Source organism: Saccostrea cucullata, unplaced genomic scaffold (assembly GCF_032062105.1).
Source record: "Saccostrea cucullata isolate Sc308-1 unplaced genomic scaffold, CSIRO_AGI_Scuc_v1 ctg142, whole genome shotgun sequence".
NCBI lineage: Eukaryota > Metazoa > Mollusca > Bivalvia > Ostreida > Ostreidae > Saccostrea > Saccostrea cuccullata.
Window position 1 is genome coordinate 829,785 of NW_026939327.1, and position 23,779 is coordinate 853,563.

A 23,779-nucleotide genomic window follows, 5' to 3' on the forward strand; every position below is an offset into this window, starting at 1 on the left:
AATTGTTTCGGGGGAGGTGTCATGATCTATTTTTCTAGTCAAATACGTGTTATTAGACACTATGATTTTGAACCCTCTGACATTGAATGTATTTGTATTGAAATTGATAATCATACCTCTAAAATCTTTTTGTGCTGTGTATATCGTCCTCCGAACTCGGATAGTGGTTTTTGGACCAAACTTGCATGGTGTGTTGACAAAATGAGTGAAAAATCGGATAAAATAATATTAGTCGGTGATATTAATGTTGATCTCCTTAATACTCCACAAACACATATCATCCATGAAATTATCTCAACACATAACCTTGTTAATAATATCCACGAACCTACAAGAATTACACACACGTCGAGCACGCTCCTTGACCCAATTTTCACTTCAGTTGATATCCAAGTTCGTGAATCGGGTACATTAGTAATGGACTCTTCCATAAGTGATCACAGAGCTACCTATTTAACGCTTTCTTCTAACATAAATTACAATCGATCTTACAAAAGAAAAATTTGGGCTTATAAAATAGCTGACTTTGTTAAACTAAATTCTTTAATTGAAAATTGTGATTGGAATAAAAATATAAACGAGGCTCAGTCAGTAGATATAGCAACGGAAAATTTTACATCTGAATATCTTGCGTGTGTTCGCGAATGTGTTCCTGAACAAACGGTAACCATACGTCCTCGCGACAAACCATGGTTTGATTCACTTCTAAGGAAAACAATGAGAACTAGAAATCGACTTCATAAGAAAGCACACAAAACTAAAAAAGATTCCGATTTTGCCGCATACAGAGAGGTCCGAAATTCAGTAAACAATATGAAAAAATATGCAATAACAAATTATTACGACAATATTGATACATCTTTAGAGGATTCAAGCAAAAATAACAACAAACTTTATTGGAAGTTAATGAAAGACACATTCAACATGAAAATGTCCAACGAAATCCCACCAGTCCAAATACATAATGATAACGGCGAAAAATACTTTGATTATTCTGATATCGATAAGATTGAAGAATAAATTCATATTTTTCTTCCATTTCGACAATTGACGACTTAAATGAAACATTACCAAACATGTACAGTTTGTGTAGCGACACATTCAGTAATATTGTCATTGAGGAAAAAGAAGTAATTGACATTATATCAATTCTTAATGTGAACAAAGCCATAGGTCCTGACTGTATTAGTCACAAAATGTTAAAATCCACTATTTATACTGTTGCTAAACCACTTACACTGCTGTTTAATAGGTCCCTATCAGAAAAAAGTTTCCGGTTTTTTGGAAAACTGCTCATGTTATTCCTTTGTTTAAAAACGATGACCCCTCCTTAGTTTCTAATTATAGACCTGTGTCGTTATTATCTTGTGTTAGTAAAATTATGGAGAGAATTATTTTCAAACATATGTACAATTATTTCCATTATAACAATTTATTTTATCGATATCAGGCGGGTTTTTTACCAGGTCATTCAACTGTTTACCAATTACTAGAAACGTATCATAGTATTGTTAAAAGTATTGATGAAGGTAAATCATGTTGTATGGTCTTCTGCGATCTTTCAAAAGCTTTTGACAGAGTTTGGCATAAAGGACTTCTTTTTAAATTACAAACTTACGGTATATCGGGTGATCTTCTGCAGTGGTTTTCTAGTTATTTGTGTAAAAGGTCACAAAAAGTTATGTATAAAGATCTGTTATCATCAAAACTAGATATTTTTTGCAGGTGTACCCCAAGGTTCCGTTTTAGGACCCCTTTTATTTCTGATATATGTAAATGATGTTGCTGTAAATATGTTAACATTGTGTAGACTTTTTGCTGATGACAATTCGCTTCAACATTCTTCATACAACATACTTGATATTGAATATAATTTAAATCATGATTTAAATTTACTGGAACTTTGGTCAAATCAGTGGCTTCTAAAATTCAACCCTTCCAAAACGAAAGTTATTTTTTTCAATAAGAAAAATATTTCTGTTATGCCTAAATTATTTTTTAAAGGTGACAGATTGGAGTGTGTCCCTGTTCATCGTCATTTAGGTCTATTGTTATCACAAAACCTTAGCTGGACAGAATACATAGATAGCATTGTAAACAATGCTTATAAGAAACTTGGGCTTTTGAAAAAACTTAAATTTAAAATCGGCAGGACACATCTTTCAAAATTGTATGTCACATTTATCAGACCCTCGCTCGAATACGCTTCAATTGTTTGGGATGGCTGCTCTAATAATGATGCCGAAAAGCTTGAAAGAGTTCAATTATCTGCAGCTAGAATTGTTACAGGACTTCCAATTTTTGTGTCAAGAGAAATACTTTACTCTGAAACTGGCTGGGAAACATTGAAAGTTAGGCGCTATAATGCAAAAATGACCACGATGTACAAAATTCATAATGGTAGTGTACCTGAATATTTGAATGACATTGTTCCAAGCAAGCGCGAAAGCATTTCAAAATATAATACCCGTAATAAGGAACAATACGCTGCCCCAAGATGCAGATTAGAATTATATAAAAGATCTTTTATTCCTGACGCTGTGAAACATTGGAATTTATTAAAGACAGAAACAAGGGAAGCTATCTCACTCAATGCGTTTCGAAAAAACTTAACTACAGAAGTAAAAAATCCCCCAATCTATTTTTCATTTGGCAAACGTTATACAAATATAATCCATACTAAACTTAGACACAACTGTATACTTAATTATGATTTACACAAAAGAAATATTATTAATAGCCCTTTATGTTCATGTGGAAAGTATGAAGATGTTTATCATTTCTTTTTTGCCTGCAGAAATTATCCAAACGCTAGGAATAATCTTTTTAATCGCCTATTTTTACTTGACGAATTGGTTAATATTGACACAAATTTGTTATTATGTGGTGATGTAAATTTGCCTGTAGAAACAAACACGTATATTTTTGCTGCTGTGCATAAATTTATTGAGGAATCTTGTAGATTTTAAATTGTTATATTTCTGAACAAATATTTCACTTGCATCTCTTTTGTATTTATATCTCAATGTACTACATGTATTTTAATTGCATGACATATAGTTATATTTAAGGAGAGGAACTCGTAAGTTGAAAGAACTTGTTTCCAATCCTTTTGTTTATACAATAAAATATGTTCAAAACAAAACATAAGAAAGGGAAAACAGACAAATAGAGTAAAAATGCAAAAAATGAAAGAGATGTTATGTTAATTAATCATATTTTTGGTCAAATCAATTTATCTTCCTAATAAATAGAGGAATTTGATTGAATGAGCACGTTTCTTATATTTAAAAGAAATGTCGATGTACTCAAAGTCTAAAGGTAGCCTTGATGCAGTAAACAATTTTGATTATTTAAAACAAATGAAAATAGAAAAAAAGATAAAAAAAAATATTTGATCAAAGAACCATGTAATTTTCGAAATACCTTTAAAAACATTTTTTCTTAGATGACTAAGTGTATATTTTTTAATCCATTGTAGGACTTTGAGAATAGTATCAGAAGGTATATAAATGAATCACAGACTTTGGCGAAATCTGCATATATGGACCTTAGATTTGCCCAGCGGAATTTCATGGTAAGTACTTTGCCAACGTCAATATGTAAAAAGATGACTTAGATACGTCTGACATATTGTCAATGTTTGTAATCCTTTAACTTTATCCGTTTGTAAGTTACAGAGAGTCAGTCTAAAGCCATAAAAATATTGTGTAAGTAATTTATTTTATCCTGGAAGCCCAGATTAGATTTTTCTCACTTTGGGGAAAAAAAGAAAAAAATCGTAAAATGGAACAAATTTGGCTACAGATGATACTTCAAAGAAAACGTACTGACCTGTTTAATACGGTAAAATCAAGAAACCTCTGTTTCTGTTGAAGGATAATGTAGGTCTGAGTAAGAGTATAAAACAGGGACGAGGAGGCAGCAATCAGACTTCTGTAATACATGTAAATACCAAAGGCCGTAATACGGACGTTAGGACGCTGGTCAACATGGCTTATTCTATGGCACGGAATCTGCAGAAATCTGAAGAACTACTTAACAGGTGACGCATTTTAATGATAAATTTCTAGCACAGATAATTATTTTAATTATTATTTTTAAAATAAAAAGAAAATTCTATAAATTAACACATATGTATTTAGTATTCTGGAGATTTTTTTAATATTCAATTGTATGTATATTATATATAATGTGTACATTGTATATCAATCATGTAAAATATTCAAAATCATGCACACTTTTTCAAATAAACAGAGCTTCGTCGTAAAATCAAACGACATGCTGAACATATTTCAGATTTCATTAGATTAAAGATATTTCATACTTGTCTGGGACATATTTCACACTTTTTTGTAAACAAATGTCCAACATATTCATGGCTCGTGGTACACACCTGTGGAATAAATATTTATTTTATTCACTGTGTCTGCCATATTCTGGTGTTCATATCAGAAATACTAGATCGAGAGCAACAATTGTACAATTTTTAAAATTAGGTATGGTTTCTTTCAGAACCATAATACCTGTACTGTTAAAAGCTAAAAACATTACACAAGGAGATGGAACATTGCTTTTAAAGGTCGAGACGCAACAGATTGGTGCAAGATTAAAATCTTATGTATTGGTGAGTATATGACCCTGAAAGGTTTGAAACAGTTATCTATCTTCGACTGAACATTCTTGCTTGTGTTCTTAATGTTAGTAAGCAATGTATATGAACCTGAAAGGTTTGAAACAGTTATCTATCTTCGACTGAACATTCTTGCTTGTGTTTTTAATGTTAGTAAGCAATGTAACAAACGGATTTTGATTCAAGCAGATCAAATTTAAAGTAATTCTCAAAAACATAATTATGAAATGACGAAAGGTGAACATTACAAATATAGTCCTTGTCCATTTAATTACCTGTCAACATATCATGGTCGTAATTCTTTCTCTTGTGTAGAAAATAGATAGAGTGCTGGATCATCTCAGAAAAATGCTGAGCGATGAAGCCATTATTGAAGAGCGATGTCATAATATTCTTGCTTTGAAAGAATATGATAAAAAGACGAGTGTTCTTGATTGTACTGCATATATTGATGGTGAGTCGAGTTTTATGTAATAAAGTTCTGATGTTGGCTAAACAAAATGAAGTATAAAATGGCTAACAAGGTATTTATTCCAATTTTAAATTAATGTTATAGATCAATATTTTCAACAAATATACTTGTATTAAGTACTTCTAATACCAAAAGTATAAGCATTTATAAATTAATTATGAGATCTAGACTTCTGGTTAAATTTATTTTGGATACATTCCCCTGTAATATCGTGTCCGAAGTATGCACCAATTGTTACTTTATTTGTTTTATTATTATCCCTTCGTAAAACGCAATTTTAAATTCAAATTTAGCTGCAGAACTAGTTCTCAGTATGAGAAAAATTCACGCAAGGCAAATGTGTGGTTTGTATGTCCAAATTTTCCTAACCAGCAAATACATTTCTGTAACACATTTCTACCTGTGCTCGGCATTTGCAGCCCTTGACCAGTAAGGGTTGTTTTTGCAAGCACCTACAAGTACTGCAACATTATAGGACCTTGGTTTATACGGTCTTTTTCGAAGGACTTATCTTAAAGTTACAGGTGAATTGGAACCCACGACGTAAGGAAAAAAAAACCCTACTCTAGAACAAACGCTCTAATTATTGCGTCACGCGGGCGAACATGATTATTTGGCAAATAATTCCAATGCAAATTCAAATTACTTTTATTTACTTTATTTTAGCTGACTTTTTATTGATAAAAAAGTAATAATATTAACCTTTTTTAAATTTCGGTCGTAAAAATAATATATTTGATAAACTAGAGACAATATTAATGTCAAGGACAGAATTTCTTTTTATAAAAGAATTTTACAAATGCATCAGTGTTACCAATATATTTAAAAAAAATATTCTCTATCTTACAGACAGCAATGTTGAGAGCGGTAGTGGTTCTGGTGAGATAGATATCATTGAACCTGATTCCTCCCCAATACCCTCTGTTCTGCCTCAAAAGAATGATACCTCGGAAAAAGTGACGGTCTCGACAGATGATTTCATTTTTATTGATGATGATAATGTAACACTTAAGCCGTTAAAACCAGAAGCAACTACCCTTAGTCCGACGACCACTTCTTCAACTACTACTACAACTGAAAAATCAGGAGGTTTCCTTTTTAATTTCTTTGGAGGGAAAACAACGGCATCTCCAACAACTACCACAACTACGTCTTTATCAACTTCTCAACTGACTAGTACAACAAAGACTACCTCTACAGAAGTCACAACATCAACCACAGTGAAGCCTATGACCGCAATTATCACAAAGAAACCATCAACATCAACTTCAACTACCACCACTCCTACAACAACTACCACCACTCCCTCAACAACTACCACTACTTCTCCTTCAACCACAACCACAACTACCACTCCATCAACCACAACTTCCACAACACCTTCAACATCAACTACCACTTCCACAACTACTACCACTCCTTCAACCACAACTACCACCACTCCCACAACCACAACTTCCACAACACCTTCAACAACTACCACTTCAACAACTACTACCACTCCTACAACCACATCTACCACTCCCATGACCACAACTACCACCACTCCTTCAACCACAAATACCACTCCTTTAACAACTACCACTACTCCTACAACCACAACAACATCTTCAGCAACCACGATAGCAACCAGTACAACACCGTCAACCTCAATTCATACAACCCCTAAAACCACACCAATATCGAAAACAACGACATCCGTTTTGCTTGACATATCAGGAAGTGGTAGTGGTGATGTTGATGATACAGAGCCTGAAGAAGAATTGCATCCGACAAAATCACTACCAACAGCTACTGAACGTATACTGATTGATGAAAATGATAATGAAGGCATTTTTATTGAAAAACATGACAAAGAGATAATCTCTACCACCACGGAAATACCAACCACCACAAAAAAGAAATCATGGTGGGGCTGGCCATTAGATGATCCAACGCTGGATTTCCAAATAGATTTAGTAAAGAAATTTATTTGTTACTTTTTCTCAAGATTTTTCATAATTTTGGAATGTTTGTTTTAAGGTAGGATTCTTCTCTGGTTTCTGACTAGATGAAACATTCAAAGTATATCTAAGGAATCACTGTCTAATTATCCCATGTTTCCCACTTTCGTTGATGCCCTGGCATACTATACTAACTAGACAGTGATTCCTTATATTTCCATTTCATTGTGAAATAAAATAGTAGATTTAGACTTTTAAAAATGTAGACATAGACTTAAATTAAAAGAGGACTTCCGTGCCAATTTCAATAGTCCTCGCCCACTGACGTCAAACACATAGGCAGCCGCACGAGATTTACATGCATATTTGGCCTCCTCAGCGTCAGACACAGAGACAGATGCGCACGAGATTTGCATGTATATTAGGCCTCCTTAGCTCCTGACCTATCGACCTGCCTAATTTACATTCCGGCAGAATTATCAAGAAATAAACTCCGACAACTTTCATGGAGTTATCACAGAGAAAAAAATTAGAAATGGAAATATTTGCTAATATATCTTATATATTTAGATGTAAAGGATTTAAAAGACCATATTTTTCTTTCCTCATCACAATTATACAACTTTAAATAGAAATCGTAAACTGGTTTTGAAAACTAGCAGGGACTATATTTTTGGCGGGATGGTGGCGTATGAAAATGTCTGTTTTTCTGCCTCTCAAAATTATATAAGAGCAATTAATTTAGTTATATTTTTTATATAATCAAAGACTTGAAGAAATTTTCAAATCTAAGTTAAATTAATGATAAAGGACTAAACTTTTAAAATATATAAAATAAATATGATTTTTCAGACAAACTAGAATTATGTTAGCTTTTAAACTCTTCCAATTAAAGTACAGATTTGAGCCAAAAATCCATAAAAAGTATTTTTTCTCTCTTAGTAAAAGATCAAAACTTTTTGTTTTTGTATCATTTTGTATATTTATAAGACTTCTTTATCATATGTGAAAATAAGAAAAAGTTAAATATAGAAAGCATATGAAAATAACTAATATATCTTAAAAAAATTAAGAAAAACAGAGAAAATTCGGATTAGCCAATATCAAGTTTAGTTAAATTATTTATGAAATTTTGGTAATATCAAGCTATAGACCCGATATAGGAATATCTTTTTATGCGAAATGATCAGTCTTAAACTTTCGAAATAGAAGTAGGCATCACATAATTTTGCAACAGTATTTTTTATTCATAAAATGTCAGTGAAAAAGATAATGACCTTCACCTGACCTTGCCTCTCATATAACACGGTCAAATTTAATTTTACTGATACTATAACTTACTGATGTTGTCTTTTTGATTCTGTGAAAATTTATTTGATATTTAGATACAAGAAATATGAGAAGAATCCTACCTTAAGAATGTCTTGTTTTCATAATAAGATGCATCTTTTTCATTTGACAGGGGATAAATTGGCTCAAAGAACACACATTTATAAATCAAAAGCTGTTGATTTGTTTGAAAACTCAACAAGTCTTCGGAATCGAATAGCAGGTAAGACTAAGCATTTTTAACAATAATTATGTTTTTGCAAGGCAATTCTTATAAATTATTACCAAGAAGAGTGGTACGGTTTAATATTTAATTCTCATAAAATTGTTGATGAATATAGGATTTTCGTTTAAAGTAATCAATAAAATGGTTTCTATTTGTTTCAGAGATTAACCAGAGGAACACAGTTTTTGTTTTGCGAAAGAACAATATGGAATTATTCGTATCCAATTTAACAGAGGTCTCAAATCTTTGGAATGCGACCAAAGATACTATTCGAAAATTTAAACCACGAATTCAAAAAATGTCTGAAGTATTTCTAAGTAAAATTGAATTGATTCTGAATAAGTCCAAGGAATTCGGTAAAATTGCTAAAGAAAAACTAGCAGCGTTTGAGGGAGCTTCAGCCATCTCGAAAAATGACAAGTCCAGGAAGACTGCAGAGACTCTAACTGATTTATTGACAAAAGGTATAATTTGCAAGTCAAAACATTGAAATATTTCTTATATTATATACATGATTTCGGTGGTTAAACGTTTTGATATCTGTATGTCTTAGATTTAAAAAAAAAGATCAAATAACACTATGTCTCTTCCTTTTTATAAATACCTTTCTTCAGAGAAGGTTTCGGATTTTAGGGGTTAATATTTTATAAAGAGGTGATAATTGAAAATGATTTTATTTAAATCAATATTCAAAAACTTTTCAATGTAAGTTCCATTTATGTGCTTCTGAATATGCTTTTTACAGGAATAAAATGTTCCTGTTTAACAATTCCAGTAATTTCTTCACAATTTTGTTTTCTAGTATCAGAAACGAAGAATTAAAATAATCCATTTCCTTTTCTTTTTTTAAGATATGAATTGTTATATTTTAATTCTCCACATATTGAGTTTATGAAAATGATTTCAAACGAAAACAGAAAAGAATAAAATCTTAAAACTTACTTTATGTAAGTTCAGTGCTACTTCATAATTTTTGTTTTGTAGTGACAGAAATTAAGAAAAACAGACAAGAAATCAATTCAATTTTGACTACCCATGCCGATCCGTGTTTAAAAATACAAAGAAGTACCGCAAAACTAAGGAATAATATAGCAGAATTAAGAAAAAAGATACAGCGAGCAAAACGAATTTCCAGTGCTATGCCGGTATGTTAATAATCAATATCTCATTTACACATGATTATGTCCTTCTAACAACATCAAGGACATTATAGATATAATATAAGAAAAATGCCAAGAAAATAAATTTAATTTTACTTTGACTTCAATCGTAACATTTTAAGAATATATTTTAATATGTATATGAAAATATATTGGAAAGGCGCCCAGGCTTTCAATGTAAACAATTGTATTAAGTAGATCAAATGCTGTATTATATTTCAGGCCTCTTTATCAATGGACGGAAAAGACTCGTTATCCTTGACTGTCACCTCCACTCCTCTTTACAAGTCACCATTTTCTACGTTTGGATTTTGTATCAAACCAGAGAAGGGTTCCATGGCTATAGCCACTTTACATAATCCGTCATCGGTATGTGTACCGTCAATTACTATCGTTTTAGCTTTTATGTGGCTGCTGGTTAGTTTTATTAATGTAATAAAATTCTGTTATCCTTTTTTTAAAATCTCAAATTATTGTAGAAGTTAAGAACCTGTCGTAGCCGTCTATCTGTCTCTCCTTTCTACTGGTCCATATACATCCTCTGGCATCTATATAATGTAATTATGTGCTTTTGACAGTAGAAAGATACCAAGTGTTGTTCAGGAGATAATGAACAGAATGACAACACATCATTATTTTTTCATCACAAACTTCTTGTAAAATTAAAAAATATTCTTATGGGTCCTTTAAAAAATTTCTGTCCGCTACAGACGATTCAGAGAATTTGTACTGCTTACTTACTCCAGCCGTTCAACAGGCCCTCAATGAATGGTTATCATTCGTTTGGTTGGTTTCTTTTTTCAAGATACTTTTGCTGCAGTGCTATATATAAGGTTTTGTCTGACAAGATTTGAAAGGACCAGCGTTTCAGTTATGAAGAGATAAATGTATGTCATTGTGGTGTAACAATTTCAACCTAAACTAAAGTAATTTAAGAGTCATTCTCTGTAAGGACCACAGATGCCGTTCAAACGAATACCACAGATTTTAATAAAACATATATGAAAAAATTATGAATGTGTATGAGATTAATTAGGTATATTAAAAATTTTGAGATGTGACCTATCCTCCAGGTTATGGCCCCCTAACACATTTTGTGGCTACCCCCATGTTTGAAAAGGTCAGTTTTCTCCTAATTTGACATAAAAAATTCAAAATAAGTAATGAACTATGGTTGGATTAAATGCATTAAATTGTGAAAACAAGGTGTGAAGTAAAGATAAAAAATTATTTTGCTTCATCACTAACACTCCTTTTTATTTTAAAGAAATTTAATTTCCTCCTATTTTTAACCCTTAACCAACACGCTAAATAACCATACTTTCAGTGCCATTTTATAAAAAATCCCAAGATAGGTTTATAAAATATTAACAATATTTTGAAAGCAAACATACTTGATTATTTATTCATAATTATTCTGGATGTGTGTTTTTTGCTTTAAAAAAATAAAATGCATTTCAAAATTTTAAAAAACTAGCATTTCACAAAAATATTATCTCCCTTTGTAGAACTCTCTAGTTCCGACAGCGAAGGAAGGTAAAAACAAAAGTATTTGTAAGCATGACGTTTTGCCGGTTTGGAGTTCCTTTTCACAAGCTATGTGTTTTACTGATATTTTTATACAAAACTGCTTAGATTATACAGTATAGCTTCCTTGGCAGATGTGATATTGTTTATTCTGAAGACATTCAACAACTCGTGAGTTTTAGCAATGGCCATGTATTGTCTAAAGTAGGTCGTATGCCATGTGTTACACTTGCAAAATTATTTAGTAAATACAGTGAACATGGTGAATGACTATCGAATGTGGACGTTATTTTAACTTTTCTTCAAAATAAAATACAAAGAAGTGAAGAAGGAAGTTTTGTCAAATTCCAAGTCTTCTAAGTTCACACCTGCATATTGAAAATACCAGAGGAGATGGACCAAGAATTCCCCTCCAAACAGAACATGTGAAAATGTGAAAGCAGGTCATTTGATTGGTCAAGCTGGTGCAACGCTACCAGTGTTATACACCATGCATGTACACGTAAGTAACTACAATTTCTGATACACAATATAATAATATTTGTTCGTAGAGTTATGAGTAGATGAAATTATTGAAAAAGAATTAAATCGAAATGAATGTAAAAAGGTACAGTCCAAAGACTATACTAAAGCATTTCTGTATCTGTATTGTTACATCACAGTAACCCCGTTGGGCTTTGATGTGACGGATGGAGGGCGCTTAGTCGCGAAGATGTTCTATCGCCGACTTAAAGCTTTCTAGCTTTGGGGCGCGGACTGCTTTCTCTTCCAGGTGGTTCCAGTCAACAGCTGTACGTACAAAGAGTGAATTTTTCAGTTGGTCTGTCTTTGTATCAAGTATCTCAACTGCACGGCTGTTATTCCTGATCCTATTACTTATGATATTCGTCGCTTGATAATTCTCGTACACTTTCGGTCTGATGTTTCTTTTCGGTTTTTGAAATTTTATATATTGGTCTGATTTAATAGCTGGTATCTGCCCCTCAACCACTTTGTAAAAAAAGATAAGACGTTGTTGTTGTCGTCTGGTTTGTAATAAGGGGAGGTCGAGATCTTTAAGCATCTTTGTCATTGTACCCTCTTCCCTTGATTTATAGTCTTTGGTTATGAATCTTGCGCCTCTTCTTTGGATGGATTCTAATTTTGTTGATTCTTGTTTGGTGTATGGATCCCAGATGACAGCTCCATACTCCATTATAGATCTCACTAGTGCTATATATGCAATCTTTCTACATTCCCTTGGACAGTGTTGTAAGTTCCTTCTTAGGAAGCCTAGGGTGGAGTTGGCTTTATTTGAGATGTTGTTTATATGTTCTTTCCATTTCAGGTCTTCTTGTATTTGTAGTCCTAAGTAGGGATTTGATGCCACTTGTTCTAAGGTGTGGTTCTCAAGGGTATATTGGCTGTTTATTTTTCTACGAATGCTTAGTATATAGCATTTTTTTGCGTTAAATCTCATACCCCAGTCAGATGCCCACTGTTCCAGTTTTTGTAGGTCCTTTTGTAGTAGGTTTTGGTCTTTGGGTGATTTAATTTCCCTGTACAAAAGGCAGTCGTCGGCAAAAAGCCTAACTGAAGATTTTACTGCGTCAGGGAGATCATTTATATGGCAGAGAAAAAGTATGGGTCCAAGTACTGTTCCCTGTGGTACCCCGGATTCCACGCTAGTGTAGTCCGAGTATTCCCCATCCAACTGGACTCTCATTGTCCTTTTTGTTAGGAAGTTTGTTAACCAGTCGTGGATTTCTCCCCTTATTCCGTATTGATTGAGTTTGTGTAGGAGTCTATCATGGGGAACAGTGTCGAATGCTTTCGAGAAATCCAATTGCTACGTCTACTTTAACCCTTGTCGTAGGATAGTAACATGTCGTGTATGGTTATAGCGAGTTGGGTTTCGCAGGAATATCCGGACCTGAAGCCGTGGTTCAAGGATGTTAATATTTTGTTGCATTCCAAATGTTTCATCATTTGTCGACATATGATATGCTCTAGTAGCTTGCAGGGTACTGATGTTAAGGAGACTGGTCTGTAGTTTTCAGCTGCGTGTCTATCCCCTTTTTTGAAGATACACGATATGTTTGCGCTGAGCCAGTCTTTTGGTAATTCCCCTGTATCTAGTGATTTTTGGTATATAATCGACAATATTGGTGCTATTTGGTCTGCACATTGTTTCAGGACTCTATTTGGGATGTTATCGGGTCCGGCTGCTTTTGATGGATTGATGTTTTTAAGCAGTTTTGCCACGCCTTCTTCTCTGATGGTGATTCTTTTTATTCCTGTTTTTAGGTTGATGTTCGTCGGGGGCATTGTATTTACTTTCTCCTTTGTGAAGACTGATGAAAATTGTCTTAGAAGGATCTTTGCTTTTTCCTTGCTGTCATTGATTAAATGCCCTTGATCTTTTAGGGGTGCTACTCCGATGTTATCTTGTTTGCGAGATTTAACATATTTCCAGAATGGTTTAGAGTTGTTCTTTTCCATGCCTTCCAGGATTGCTGTATTTATGTAGTTCCATTCTGCTTTCCTGATTTGTCTTTTGCATTCTTTTTGGTGGTGTTTATAGTTTGTCCATGACCCTGTTCTTTTTGCTTGGTTATACAGGTTTTGTTTCTTCTTGATCATCTTTTTGATTTTATGGTTGATCCATGGGAGCTTATTGTTGGATTTTATCATTTTTGTTGGTACGTTCTTTTTTTTTTTTTTTTTTTTTTTTTTTTCTACCTATTTTTCTATCTACATGTGTAGGTCTTAGAAGTGGGTAAAATAGCTACTTTGGGTAGCTTTAACCTACATACATGTACATTGTAGCTATTAATAGCTATGTGGGTAGAATAAGAAATAATCTTTGGACTTGACCTTGTAAATTTCATTTTCCTTGTTTATCTTGAACACTCTATAATGATGTATGCATTTAAAGTTTAACAAGATATTAATTAAAAAGTTTCTCCAATTTGAATTATTGTACACAGTTATTTATTTTAGATCTGTCAACATACAAAACTAAATAAAAAGTACCGTTAAATATGTGGTGAATGGCAAAAAAAATTAACGACTCATTCTTATATAATTGTGCTTTAATTAGTACCTGTAAGGAATTGAATTATTTTTATGAAAATATACAATTTATTGTAGCATTCTGCTGTGTGACCAAGTGAGGGGCATCACAAGGAAGGGGAAGATATTTAGATCATTCATGGAGCCTTCAACATCATATTAAAACCAAATTATAAAGAGGTATAGTGTCCATGTACTATAATTTTGACCCAATAGCCTTGACTTCTATATCTTTCAAGAAATTAGACATTGGTAATAAATTTTGAAGGATAGAGGATACAGCTTTCATGTTCCATATATACATTAACTACTATTATTGACCCACTTTTCAAGGCATGTAAACGTTCTTCTGTGATGTTCCAATTTCTACCCATCTGAAATCATCCTAATTATTCTATACAAATATTTTTTACTTCAAATTCAATTTTTGTGCAACTTTGAATAAGAAATTTAAAAAAAACTACACTGTAAAACTTATTCATTTTATTCATTAAAACATGACCCAAGTTGTTATTTTCAAAAATTTTGACAAGAGTTTCTACCACTTTCCTTAAGAAACCTCTCTACACTGAACACTAAAGAGTTACGATTCTGTTCTATTTATCTGCCCTTAGATTTAAATGCCAATAAATATACATTTACACTATATTACTCAGTTTATAATCAAATCAAGTATTCTTAACATTTTAAAAGGGCAAGATAGTTTAAATTCTAAATTATAAACATGTTGTTTACATGTATCTTCTCCATAGAAGTAAATAGCAATTATTTCTACTGATACTGTGTTGTGTTTGAACATTTTTTTCCTGGGGTTAAATGCCATGTATCATGTATTGAAAATGAAATAGAGAAGCTTATTATTTACATCTTTATTCAATATAATTTTCGCAAATTCCAAAAATCATTTTACACTGGTGTAGAGAGGATGTATGACCTGTACAAGTGTAACTGTTTTCATGATCCAATTGGTTCCTTTAATCATTTTTAGCTCTACTGGTCAAAGACCAGAAGAGCTTATGCGATAGTAATGTGTCCGTCGTCTGTTTGTCTGTCTGTATGTCTGTCCGTCTGTAAACAGTTTTTCAAAATGCTACTCCTCCTACAGTTTTGGTCTGATTTCAATATAACTTGGCACACAAGTAAACTACAATAAGATAAATAATTCTGTGTATCTGTTTTTGTCATTATTCTATTGATTGCTTTTGTAAATGTCCCAACTGCTAGTTTTCTCTTTCTTTATTATAAGTACAAACCAGTAGAGCTACAGTCTTGACAGAGATTTCTGGTTAACTTAAGTCTTGTATTATCTACCTGGTAAATCTAAATACTTGTATTGTCTATTACAGAACTCAAGAAGCCAGAGTTTTACATTCAGTCATGACCAGTCATGACATTCAGCAAATGAATGAGTATCTGATGAAAATTAGTGAGAGTTTTCAGAGAATGGGAGATACCGTCGGGACACCTTCACTAAGCCTGCTAAATTATACTACAACAATATAATGACAAACATTGCTGTTATTCCCAAAGAACATCAAAGAAATAGTGAAATCTTACAGTATCTGAAGAAAATCCTAGTCTTGCCTAGTATTATACCTGAGGGAAGTTTTGACCACTTATCCTGAAGTTATTCATGCATAATAACATGGGTCCACTATGCACTACTATGAATATGCTTCAAATAATTAAAAAAAAAAGAATTTAATAATGTACATTCTTAAATAAAAGATAAAAAGTGTATAAACAGTAGTCTCATTGCATGTAAAATGATAATTCCATCCTTTGTTACAATTATTGAATTTTTATAAAATTGACAAAAAAATTAAAGAAATCTATGTCAAAAGTGTCTATTATTATTTTCAAGGCTTAAGGATAACGTTTACTTGGATGACAAAAATATTAACTGATAAAAGTGAAAAACCACCTATTGTACATCTATGTAATTATTCACTTAAGTATGTCATTGCCCTACTATTCCTGCTAATGGCTCTTGGGTATTTCATAGAAAATATATAATTATTTTTCACAATATGACCAACATTTCGCTAAAATTTCCACTTATACGGTATTTCATAGAAAATATATAATTATTTTTCACAATATGACCCCCCCCCCCCCCCCCTAATATTTTGCCAATATATAGAATTCTATAATAAACATAGCTACTCTATGCTTGTGCCCCCTCAGAAAATACGTCTAATGATCTTTTGTCCTTATTTTGCTTTCTAGAAATTTTTGGTAGTTTTCACTGAGAATGTATGGTTGTGCCCCCCCCCCCCTCTTCCAACTGAAATTGCCTCTTACGAGCCTGCAATCAAGTTGAAAATCTGAATGACAGGAACTCTTATTACTTACATGTATGGCCTCATTTTACTTTTGTTGTCCTTATTCTGCTGGTATTATAATTTTATGAGCTCAATAATCAAATTATTGAGATATGTTGCTGTGAATGGTTTGTGTTCAACAGTATACATACATATTTTTGAAATTCTTCATTGTGTATCAATCAATTACAAGTATATGAAATAATGTTTGAGCTTTAATATAAATTGATAATTGAAAAAGTTATTTAAAAAAAAATAATTAGCCCGAACTTTCTCTGCACACCATAATCTTTTATATTTTCTTTGAAAAAATAATAATAAATAATAATCTTTTAATTTTCAGATTTATTTTCAGTTATCAATTTATTATTTAGTCCATTTAAACCATTTTGGATTAAACATGTTGTACTTTATAGAAATCCTGACTTAAGGTCATCCAGTCAATTCCTGAAAATGTGGAGAAGCAATTATACTACATGTATATATATTCTTCAGTTAACTTTGAACTCTTGACCTTAGCCTTACGTTGTGATAGAGTTAATAAATTAACTTTTCATCGACTCTTTTTTTTCAGCTAAATTTGTAACAAATACGTTTAATAGCTGAAGAAGATAAAATTTGAGTCATAGAACAGGTGTCATTAATCCCCAGCCTTTTCCTCATTTAAAAAAAAAGGGGGGGGGTAAAATGAAATATCTGTGTATTACTTTTATATCTTAAATATATCTAAATTTCATTTAAAGAATTGATTAGTAGCATGATTAATATACACGTCAGTATTGTTAAAATTTAGCCACAAAAGTGATTTTGAACCGATAAAAACATGAAATGAAAAAAAATCCCATGAGCCCTGTTAACCACTGCTATGTTGCTATCCGCCCCTAAAATGATACATTTTCATTCATTTTTATCATTTAATTCTCTGTTAAGGTTGTTTTACATAAACAATGTCCTCAAAAGAGAAAAACAAACTCTACAAAATATACCATATACAATGTATAATTAACGCAGTTTTCCAATCCATATCTGAGGAAATTCGGGATTATGGGTTATTTTCATTTTGATATTTCCCGAGTTATCTGAAAAACACATGTTTGGAATCTATATGAAATGAAAGACTATAGTATAGATATTTGGAATAAACAAGAAGTTTAAAAAACCTATCTTGGAATTTAAAGATAAATGTAATTGAAATAGAGGGTAAAATGGATTTTTCTGCATTTTGAAAAAATCATGAAATTTGATATTTTTAACCTTCTATCAGCCTGAAACGCCTCAGGCAAAAGATTTAATTCTTAATTATTTTAATTAAATAAGAATGTATAAAATAAATTATATAATTGAAAGTGGTAATATTTTTCGTGTTTAAAGGAAATATCGGGGTTAAAAATGCTATATTTCATGAAATAGAACCTGTCAAAATGGCCATATTTGTGTTAGTTACGGTTGCCATGGCAACGGACACCCCGAAACATGAACTAAGGTGGTTTTCTCAGTTAGACACCTGAGTACACTCTAAATACAAAAAATTACGTATTTCGGAGACATTCGTTTTTACGGCCTCCTTGGATTCTTTGGTTTTTACAGAGAATGACTCTTAAAGATATATATGACTTTACGCCGAGATAAGCGAAGCAGTATAACAGAAATATTTTGTTGCGATCTAATTTTTTTAAATCGAAAATCTTAAGATCGGTTTAATATCTTGAACATTTATTGTACTTAAATTTTGTGAAAAAAAAGAAGAAAATAAAAGTGAAGATACTAAAACACAATGGTCATTTTTTTTTAAATACAAACAAACTTTTGAACAGTGCATAAAAATACGGACCCTTAGAAATCCAGAGATGAGATCAGATGCTTCGAAGGAGTAAGTCTCCCCTGTCGACGGGTCATCTCGCTGTGAGTCTTAAGTATTGATCAGGTGGATAGAATATTCCATGGTCAAATGCATTATAAAACAAAGACCTAACAACGGTTTAAAAATGTCAACAGGCAGAAGTACGATCGAAATATACGTTATATTTGCTATATGCAAGGTCATTTTAAAGACAGAGAATTTACTAAATATTAAATTTAAATGAGATTTTTGAAATCCTTGTTACTACAACTTATTTTTCAGAGCTTGCGTCGGTTTTAAAATTGATCTCACCCACAGATTGCCTTTGAGTATCAAATAAGTTGGGAAACTTAATCCTCATATAATCCAGGTGATAGAGGAATACTACTTTATAAATAAGGAATGGTAATGCCGACTCATCTCCGGTAGTCAGGAAAATTGATTATAATATATCAAAAGAATTAACATCGAACATTTTATCAGTGTTGCAATCATTTCAAAATGTGTCCTAAGCAATTAAATATAGAATATCTGGTAATGTTTTGACCATAGCCGAAATTTTTGTCTCTTATTTTGATAACTTTGATTTTTCACACGTTGTGTGTATCCGGAATGTGCGTGTTTGTCTTAATTAAAGGCTTCAGGAACATAGGATAAGGTGGTTTTCAAAATATTCACAGATGAACGATGAGACGGTTCAAATTTTTTTTTTAATTGAAATTGAAATCAACAACTGCAATTATAATTTAAACTATTGGTTATGAACTTCATTATTATAGACCAGTTGGGTTGTGGAACTCGAAGAACGAAAGCCAAAAATAACTTTCTTTGGTTCAGATGGACAGAAAACAGGACAGCTCAAGTCCCAGACAGAAGTGGAACTTGGAAAATGGATCGACTTGAAAATTTTTAGGCAAGTTTTATTTTATGGTTTAACAATTATCTAAGTTCTCAAACTGAGCTTTATCTAATAGTTCTTTAAGCAAACTTTACGAAGATCATGCGCTTTCTTTGAAAATATCAGAAAACGTTTCGCTACTTTATTATACAGTGTATATATCTTCATTTTAATTGACATAAAGTACAAAGAAATATTTTGTCGGGCTATATGTGATATTAAATTACCATGAATTTTGAGTCCAGTGTACCAAAAAAAACACACCTGCAAAATAATAAAAAAAATTTGGAACGTTGTTTATATAAATAAATTACAGTTTCCAACCAAAACTAATCTAAATTTTGTAACAATGTCTAAATATAAGAGACTTGGAGTAAATAATTGAGATGATTTTATCAGAGTTATCACAGGGAACTGAATTTTGTTCACTGACCATGTTCATTTCATTGTGAAATTTTATTAATATTTTTGACATTTTATCCGAATAGAATTTCTGTTGCTGTAGAGTATCAGTCAACGTAATAAAAAAAAATGCCTTTCCTGCCCTTTCTGTCATTTCATTGATTGTATAACTATTCTTAGCCCACTCAATCGTATTAATGTTATGAAACTATACAGTTTGACTTGGCATGTACACCCCTTTAGAACTTCATGTGACCTGCATATTTTATTCTCATGAAATAATACTTAATTTACAGTATTCAAGTCGTTTCTGTGCAAGTTCTTTCTCCTGTAATGGTTGGAAATTTTGCAAAGTCAAAATTCAATATTTTAAACAAAATCCAATTTCCTATCTTTTATGTTGTATTTACGATTTTAATCAAGTCATAGACACTAGTTGAAATAAAATAAATATCACAGGTAAATGTACTACGGGAAAGGAGATGTTTTAACAAAAAGCAACATACACAAGCTGAAAAATTAATAAGCATGGATAATCGTGCATAATTGCTGTAATATTTATTTTTACATACGGTAACTATACCTTAGAAAACACATAACATTATTTGTTTAAACACTATACAAAGTTATCTACTTTGATTATCTTTTGCTATAATTAGTATCAGTGAGTATAATTTAAAACACCTACTTTCAAAACCGGGAAATATATTTTGTCTACCTGAAAATTTGCACGAAAAGACGAATTGCATTACTTGTCACACATCACATCTCACTCTTACCTAATTACGAAGGTGCACGACAAAGATGAAGTTACCATAGGAGCATGACTTAATCAAACATTCTTTTTTTTTTTTTTAATTCAATGAATTTTGAGGTTACTCAGTTCTATTATATGGCATGTTAAACCTTAGCATGTAATGAATAATGTACAAAACTGCGTTATATTTGTCAGTTTTTTTTAGAAATTGATAAATTTCTTGACAATCAAAACTTTGAAAATTTCAATAAAAGAATTATTAATCGCGAATTCATAAAGCATTTAACACACGTAAATAATACTAACAAGTTTAAAAGCAGATAGATTACCCTCAGTGAAATTAAATTCTGAATCAATATTATCAGTATTAAACACAGAGTTATTTCCTGATAATTTCATAAACGCTTTTAAACATAAGTTTACATGATTAATTGGTTTCCGTTTTCCACAAAGATTTTAATTTGACCAAATCGGCTTTCATTTTTCAAATGTATTTCTTGATATAAGGTATTTCTTTGAGTACAATCACGTTGAACTTATGACCTTGGAATTACATAATTATGTTTTTACAAAACTTTGAAATTAGCCATAACTTGCAAATGGTTTCTTCCAGGGCTTTCATATTTCTAATGTGTACTTCTTGTATAAAGACATTTTGAGTACCAAAATGCTCATGACCTTGGAGTTTGACGTTGTTTTTCAAATCATCAATGTCAAAAAGCTGCCCCCGCCTCCGAGCACATAACAAAAAGCATATATTCTTTATCTTTGCCTGTAGGTTTGGTAGTTCCATTCTGTTAAACAGCACAGATTTGGAGACGTCTACATACAAGTTAGAAGCCAAAGCGATTCCAGGGCTTCCTGTGGTTATTGAATCACTGCAGTCAGCAACTGTAGGATTTGCAGAGGTAATTTCTTCAAACTTACATGTATGTTTAAGTTAAAAATGTCATAAAGTTGTTGAAAAAAGAGGCATAAATAAATCTTTATGTTCCTCAATCTCAAAAGGAGTCGAAAAAGGGGTAAATTAAGGGAATTGTACACTCCTCAACCCTTACCTTTCATTCTTTAATCAATGAAACGTAAGAGTTGAGGAGTGTAAAATTCCCTTAATTTACTCCTATTTTCGACTTATTTTAAAATTTGAAGGACATCTGAGATTCACTTATGCCTCTTTTTTTCAACAGTTTTGAAAAAGAACAAATTTGCTTATAAATTGATTTCATTGATTAAATTGTAGACTTTCATTACTAAGCAAGCATCGTTTATGATGTAAATTATCAACAGATAAAACCTGAGTACAAGAACTTATTGAAACGAAAACATTTTATACCAGTAGTTCTGACAACTAACAACTAATAATCGTTAGTATATACATTAAATCTTTTTTGAAATAATATCTGATATAATTATCTTATATAAAAATGGTTAATCAATAAAAATAGGTTTTTTTTATCATAAACTTTATTTTTGGAGAATGAAGAGTATAATATTATATGCAGTTCAAATGAAATTTTGAAAAAGGAGGAAAAAGCAATAAAATTTTTGTACCAGAAGTCATGTAAAAACATACGCGAAGTTAATGCATGTATGTAGACTCCGGCTACAAATGATGTTGTATATTAATAAATATACATTATTTTTCTTTTTTTCAGACTAAGGATAATTTTACCGGCTGTATCGCAGAAGTTACCTTAAATGATGAGAGGATGGGATTACTTGCCTCGAGAATAAAAAAGAAACACTGCACAAGCAATTGGTACGGGAGTTTAATTTCAAAATGATAATTAAATACTTGAGTAACTCCAATGTATAGTATTATATAAGGGTTATATTAATTATAGGTGAATAATTCAAAAACTATCATTCATTCAAAAAATCCAATCGCCTACTCATTTTTAGACAAGAACGTCAATGTTTTACTGAAATTTTGCTTAATATAAATCTGAGTCATTTCCTAATGACGTTTCCTAACTCACGTTTAATGCATGCTTATTGTCAGTCGTTCCTATACAATTATATCTTAAGTTACTTAATGTATGCAAGGGTATTTTCCTTGATCTCAGAGAAGAGAATAAGGGTAACTTACATGTGCAATTATATTTCTACATTAATACTTCTGAAAGAGAATGGAAACTCGGAAATAAAATGCAACCAGCCTCAGAGGGTTTTAATACATAGTTCTGTTTAACGTTCGTCTCATTACATTTTGTCTGAGTAATGTTCGGTTCAGAAGTCGATTATTGTACAATTATGTACATTATTTGAATAAGTTATACACGTTATTATATTTTAAAGATCTAAATTCTCACAGTTTTCTTCAAATTTGATTGGGAAACATAAAACATCAAATTTGTGGAGTGAAGAAAATATTTTACACATAATACCGTATAAGTAGAATTTTTAGCGAGGATTTAATTTTAGCATTATTAGCGAGGGTGCCAAGATCGCTAAAACTGAATATCGCTAAAATTTGATTGCGTTTTATTTCTAACAGCTGATTTGATGTGCACATTAAAATCGCTAAATTAACATCTCGCTAAAAATAAATTACTAGTTTTTAGGGACAAATCGTTAAATTTGCGTCTCGCTAAAATTTCCACTTATACGGTAATAAACATTTATTTTCTAAAAAAAAGATTTGCTGTTCTTGAATTTTAAGTATTTCTGTTTTAGTGTAAATAAGAACAATGCGGCAGCCATGGTGTTTGATGGCACCGGCTTCGTTAGATTCTCAGTAGACATGGTATATCCGCTTTATCCAATCAAAGAAATGGGATTCCACTATAGGACGTACCAAGACAACGGCATCTTATTGCTTCTGAACGATCGTTTACAGGTTCAGTTTACTACGTCTTTGTACAGACTATGTTGAGAACTATATGAATGTGTCATATCCTTCTTTTCTAGAAGTACATATTCGGCACAGATGTAATTTTGAAGGTTATTGATATCTTTTATTAATTTGAGTGACTGGGGATACATTTTCCATTATTTCCTAAACTGTAGATCTAATCTTTATTAATTTGAGTGACTGGGGAAACATTTTTATTTTTACCTAAATAAATAAATCTCAGCGAGGAAAAGGTGCAAGTAAAAAGAAGTACTAGTAATATCCCTTGTTATTTATAAAATGTGGCTTCAGGTATGTTTTTTTGCATTTGAAAAAAGACATTATTAGGAAACCAATTTATTATGGTACTGATCATACAAA

At 31.7% G+C, this 23,779-nt stretch overlaps 1 protein-coding gene across 1 annotated transcript in view; it reads left to right on the top strand.

Annotated features, from left to right (window-relative positions):
- LOC134252871 (uncharacterized) overlaps positions 1–23,779 on the top strand; it is a 39,673-nt gene that overhangs the window by 7,384 nt on the left and 8,510 nt on the right. The window contains 14 exon segments of the mRNA XM_062735414.1: positions 3,482–3,577; positions 3,879–4,045; positions 4,516–4,627; positions 4,949–5,087; positions 5,955–7,037; positions 7,040–7,063; positions 8,511–8,600; positions 8,765–9,067; positions 9,588–9,748; positions 9,986–10,132; positions 19,288–19,421; positions 21,344–21,473; positions 22,221–22,324; positions 23,242–23,404. Coding sequence (XP_062591398.1) covers positions 3,482–3,577; positions 3,879–4,045; positions 4,516–4,627; positions 4,949–5,087; positions 5,955–7,037; positions 7,040–7,063; positions 8,511–8,600; positions 8,765–9,067; positions 9,588–9,748; positions 9,986–10,132; positions 19,288–19,421; positions 21,344–21,473; positions 22,221–22,324; positions 23,242–23,404 — 2,853 coding nt within the window.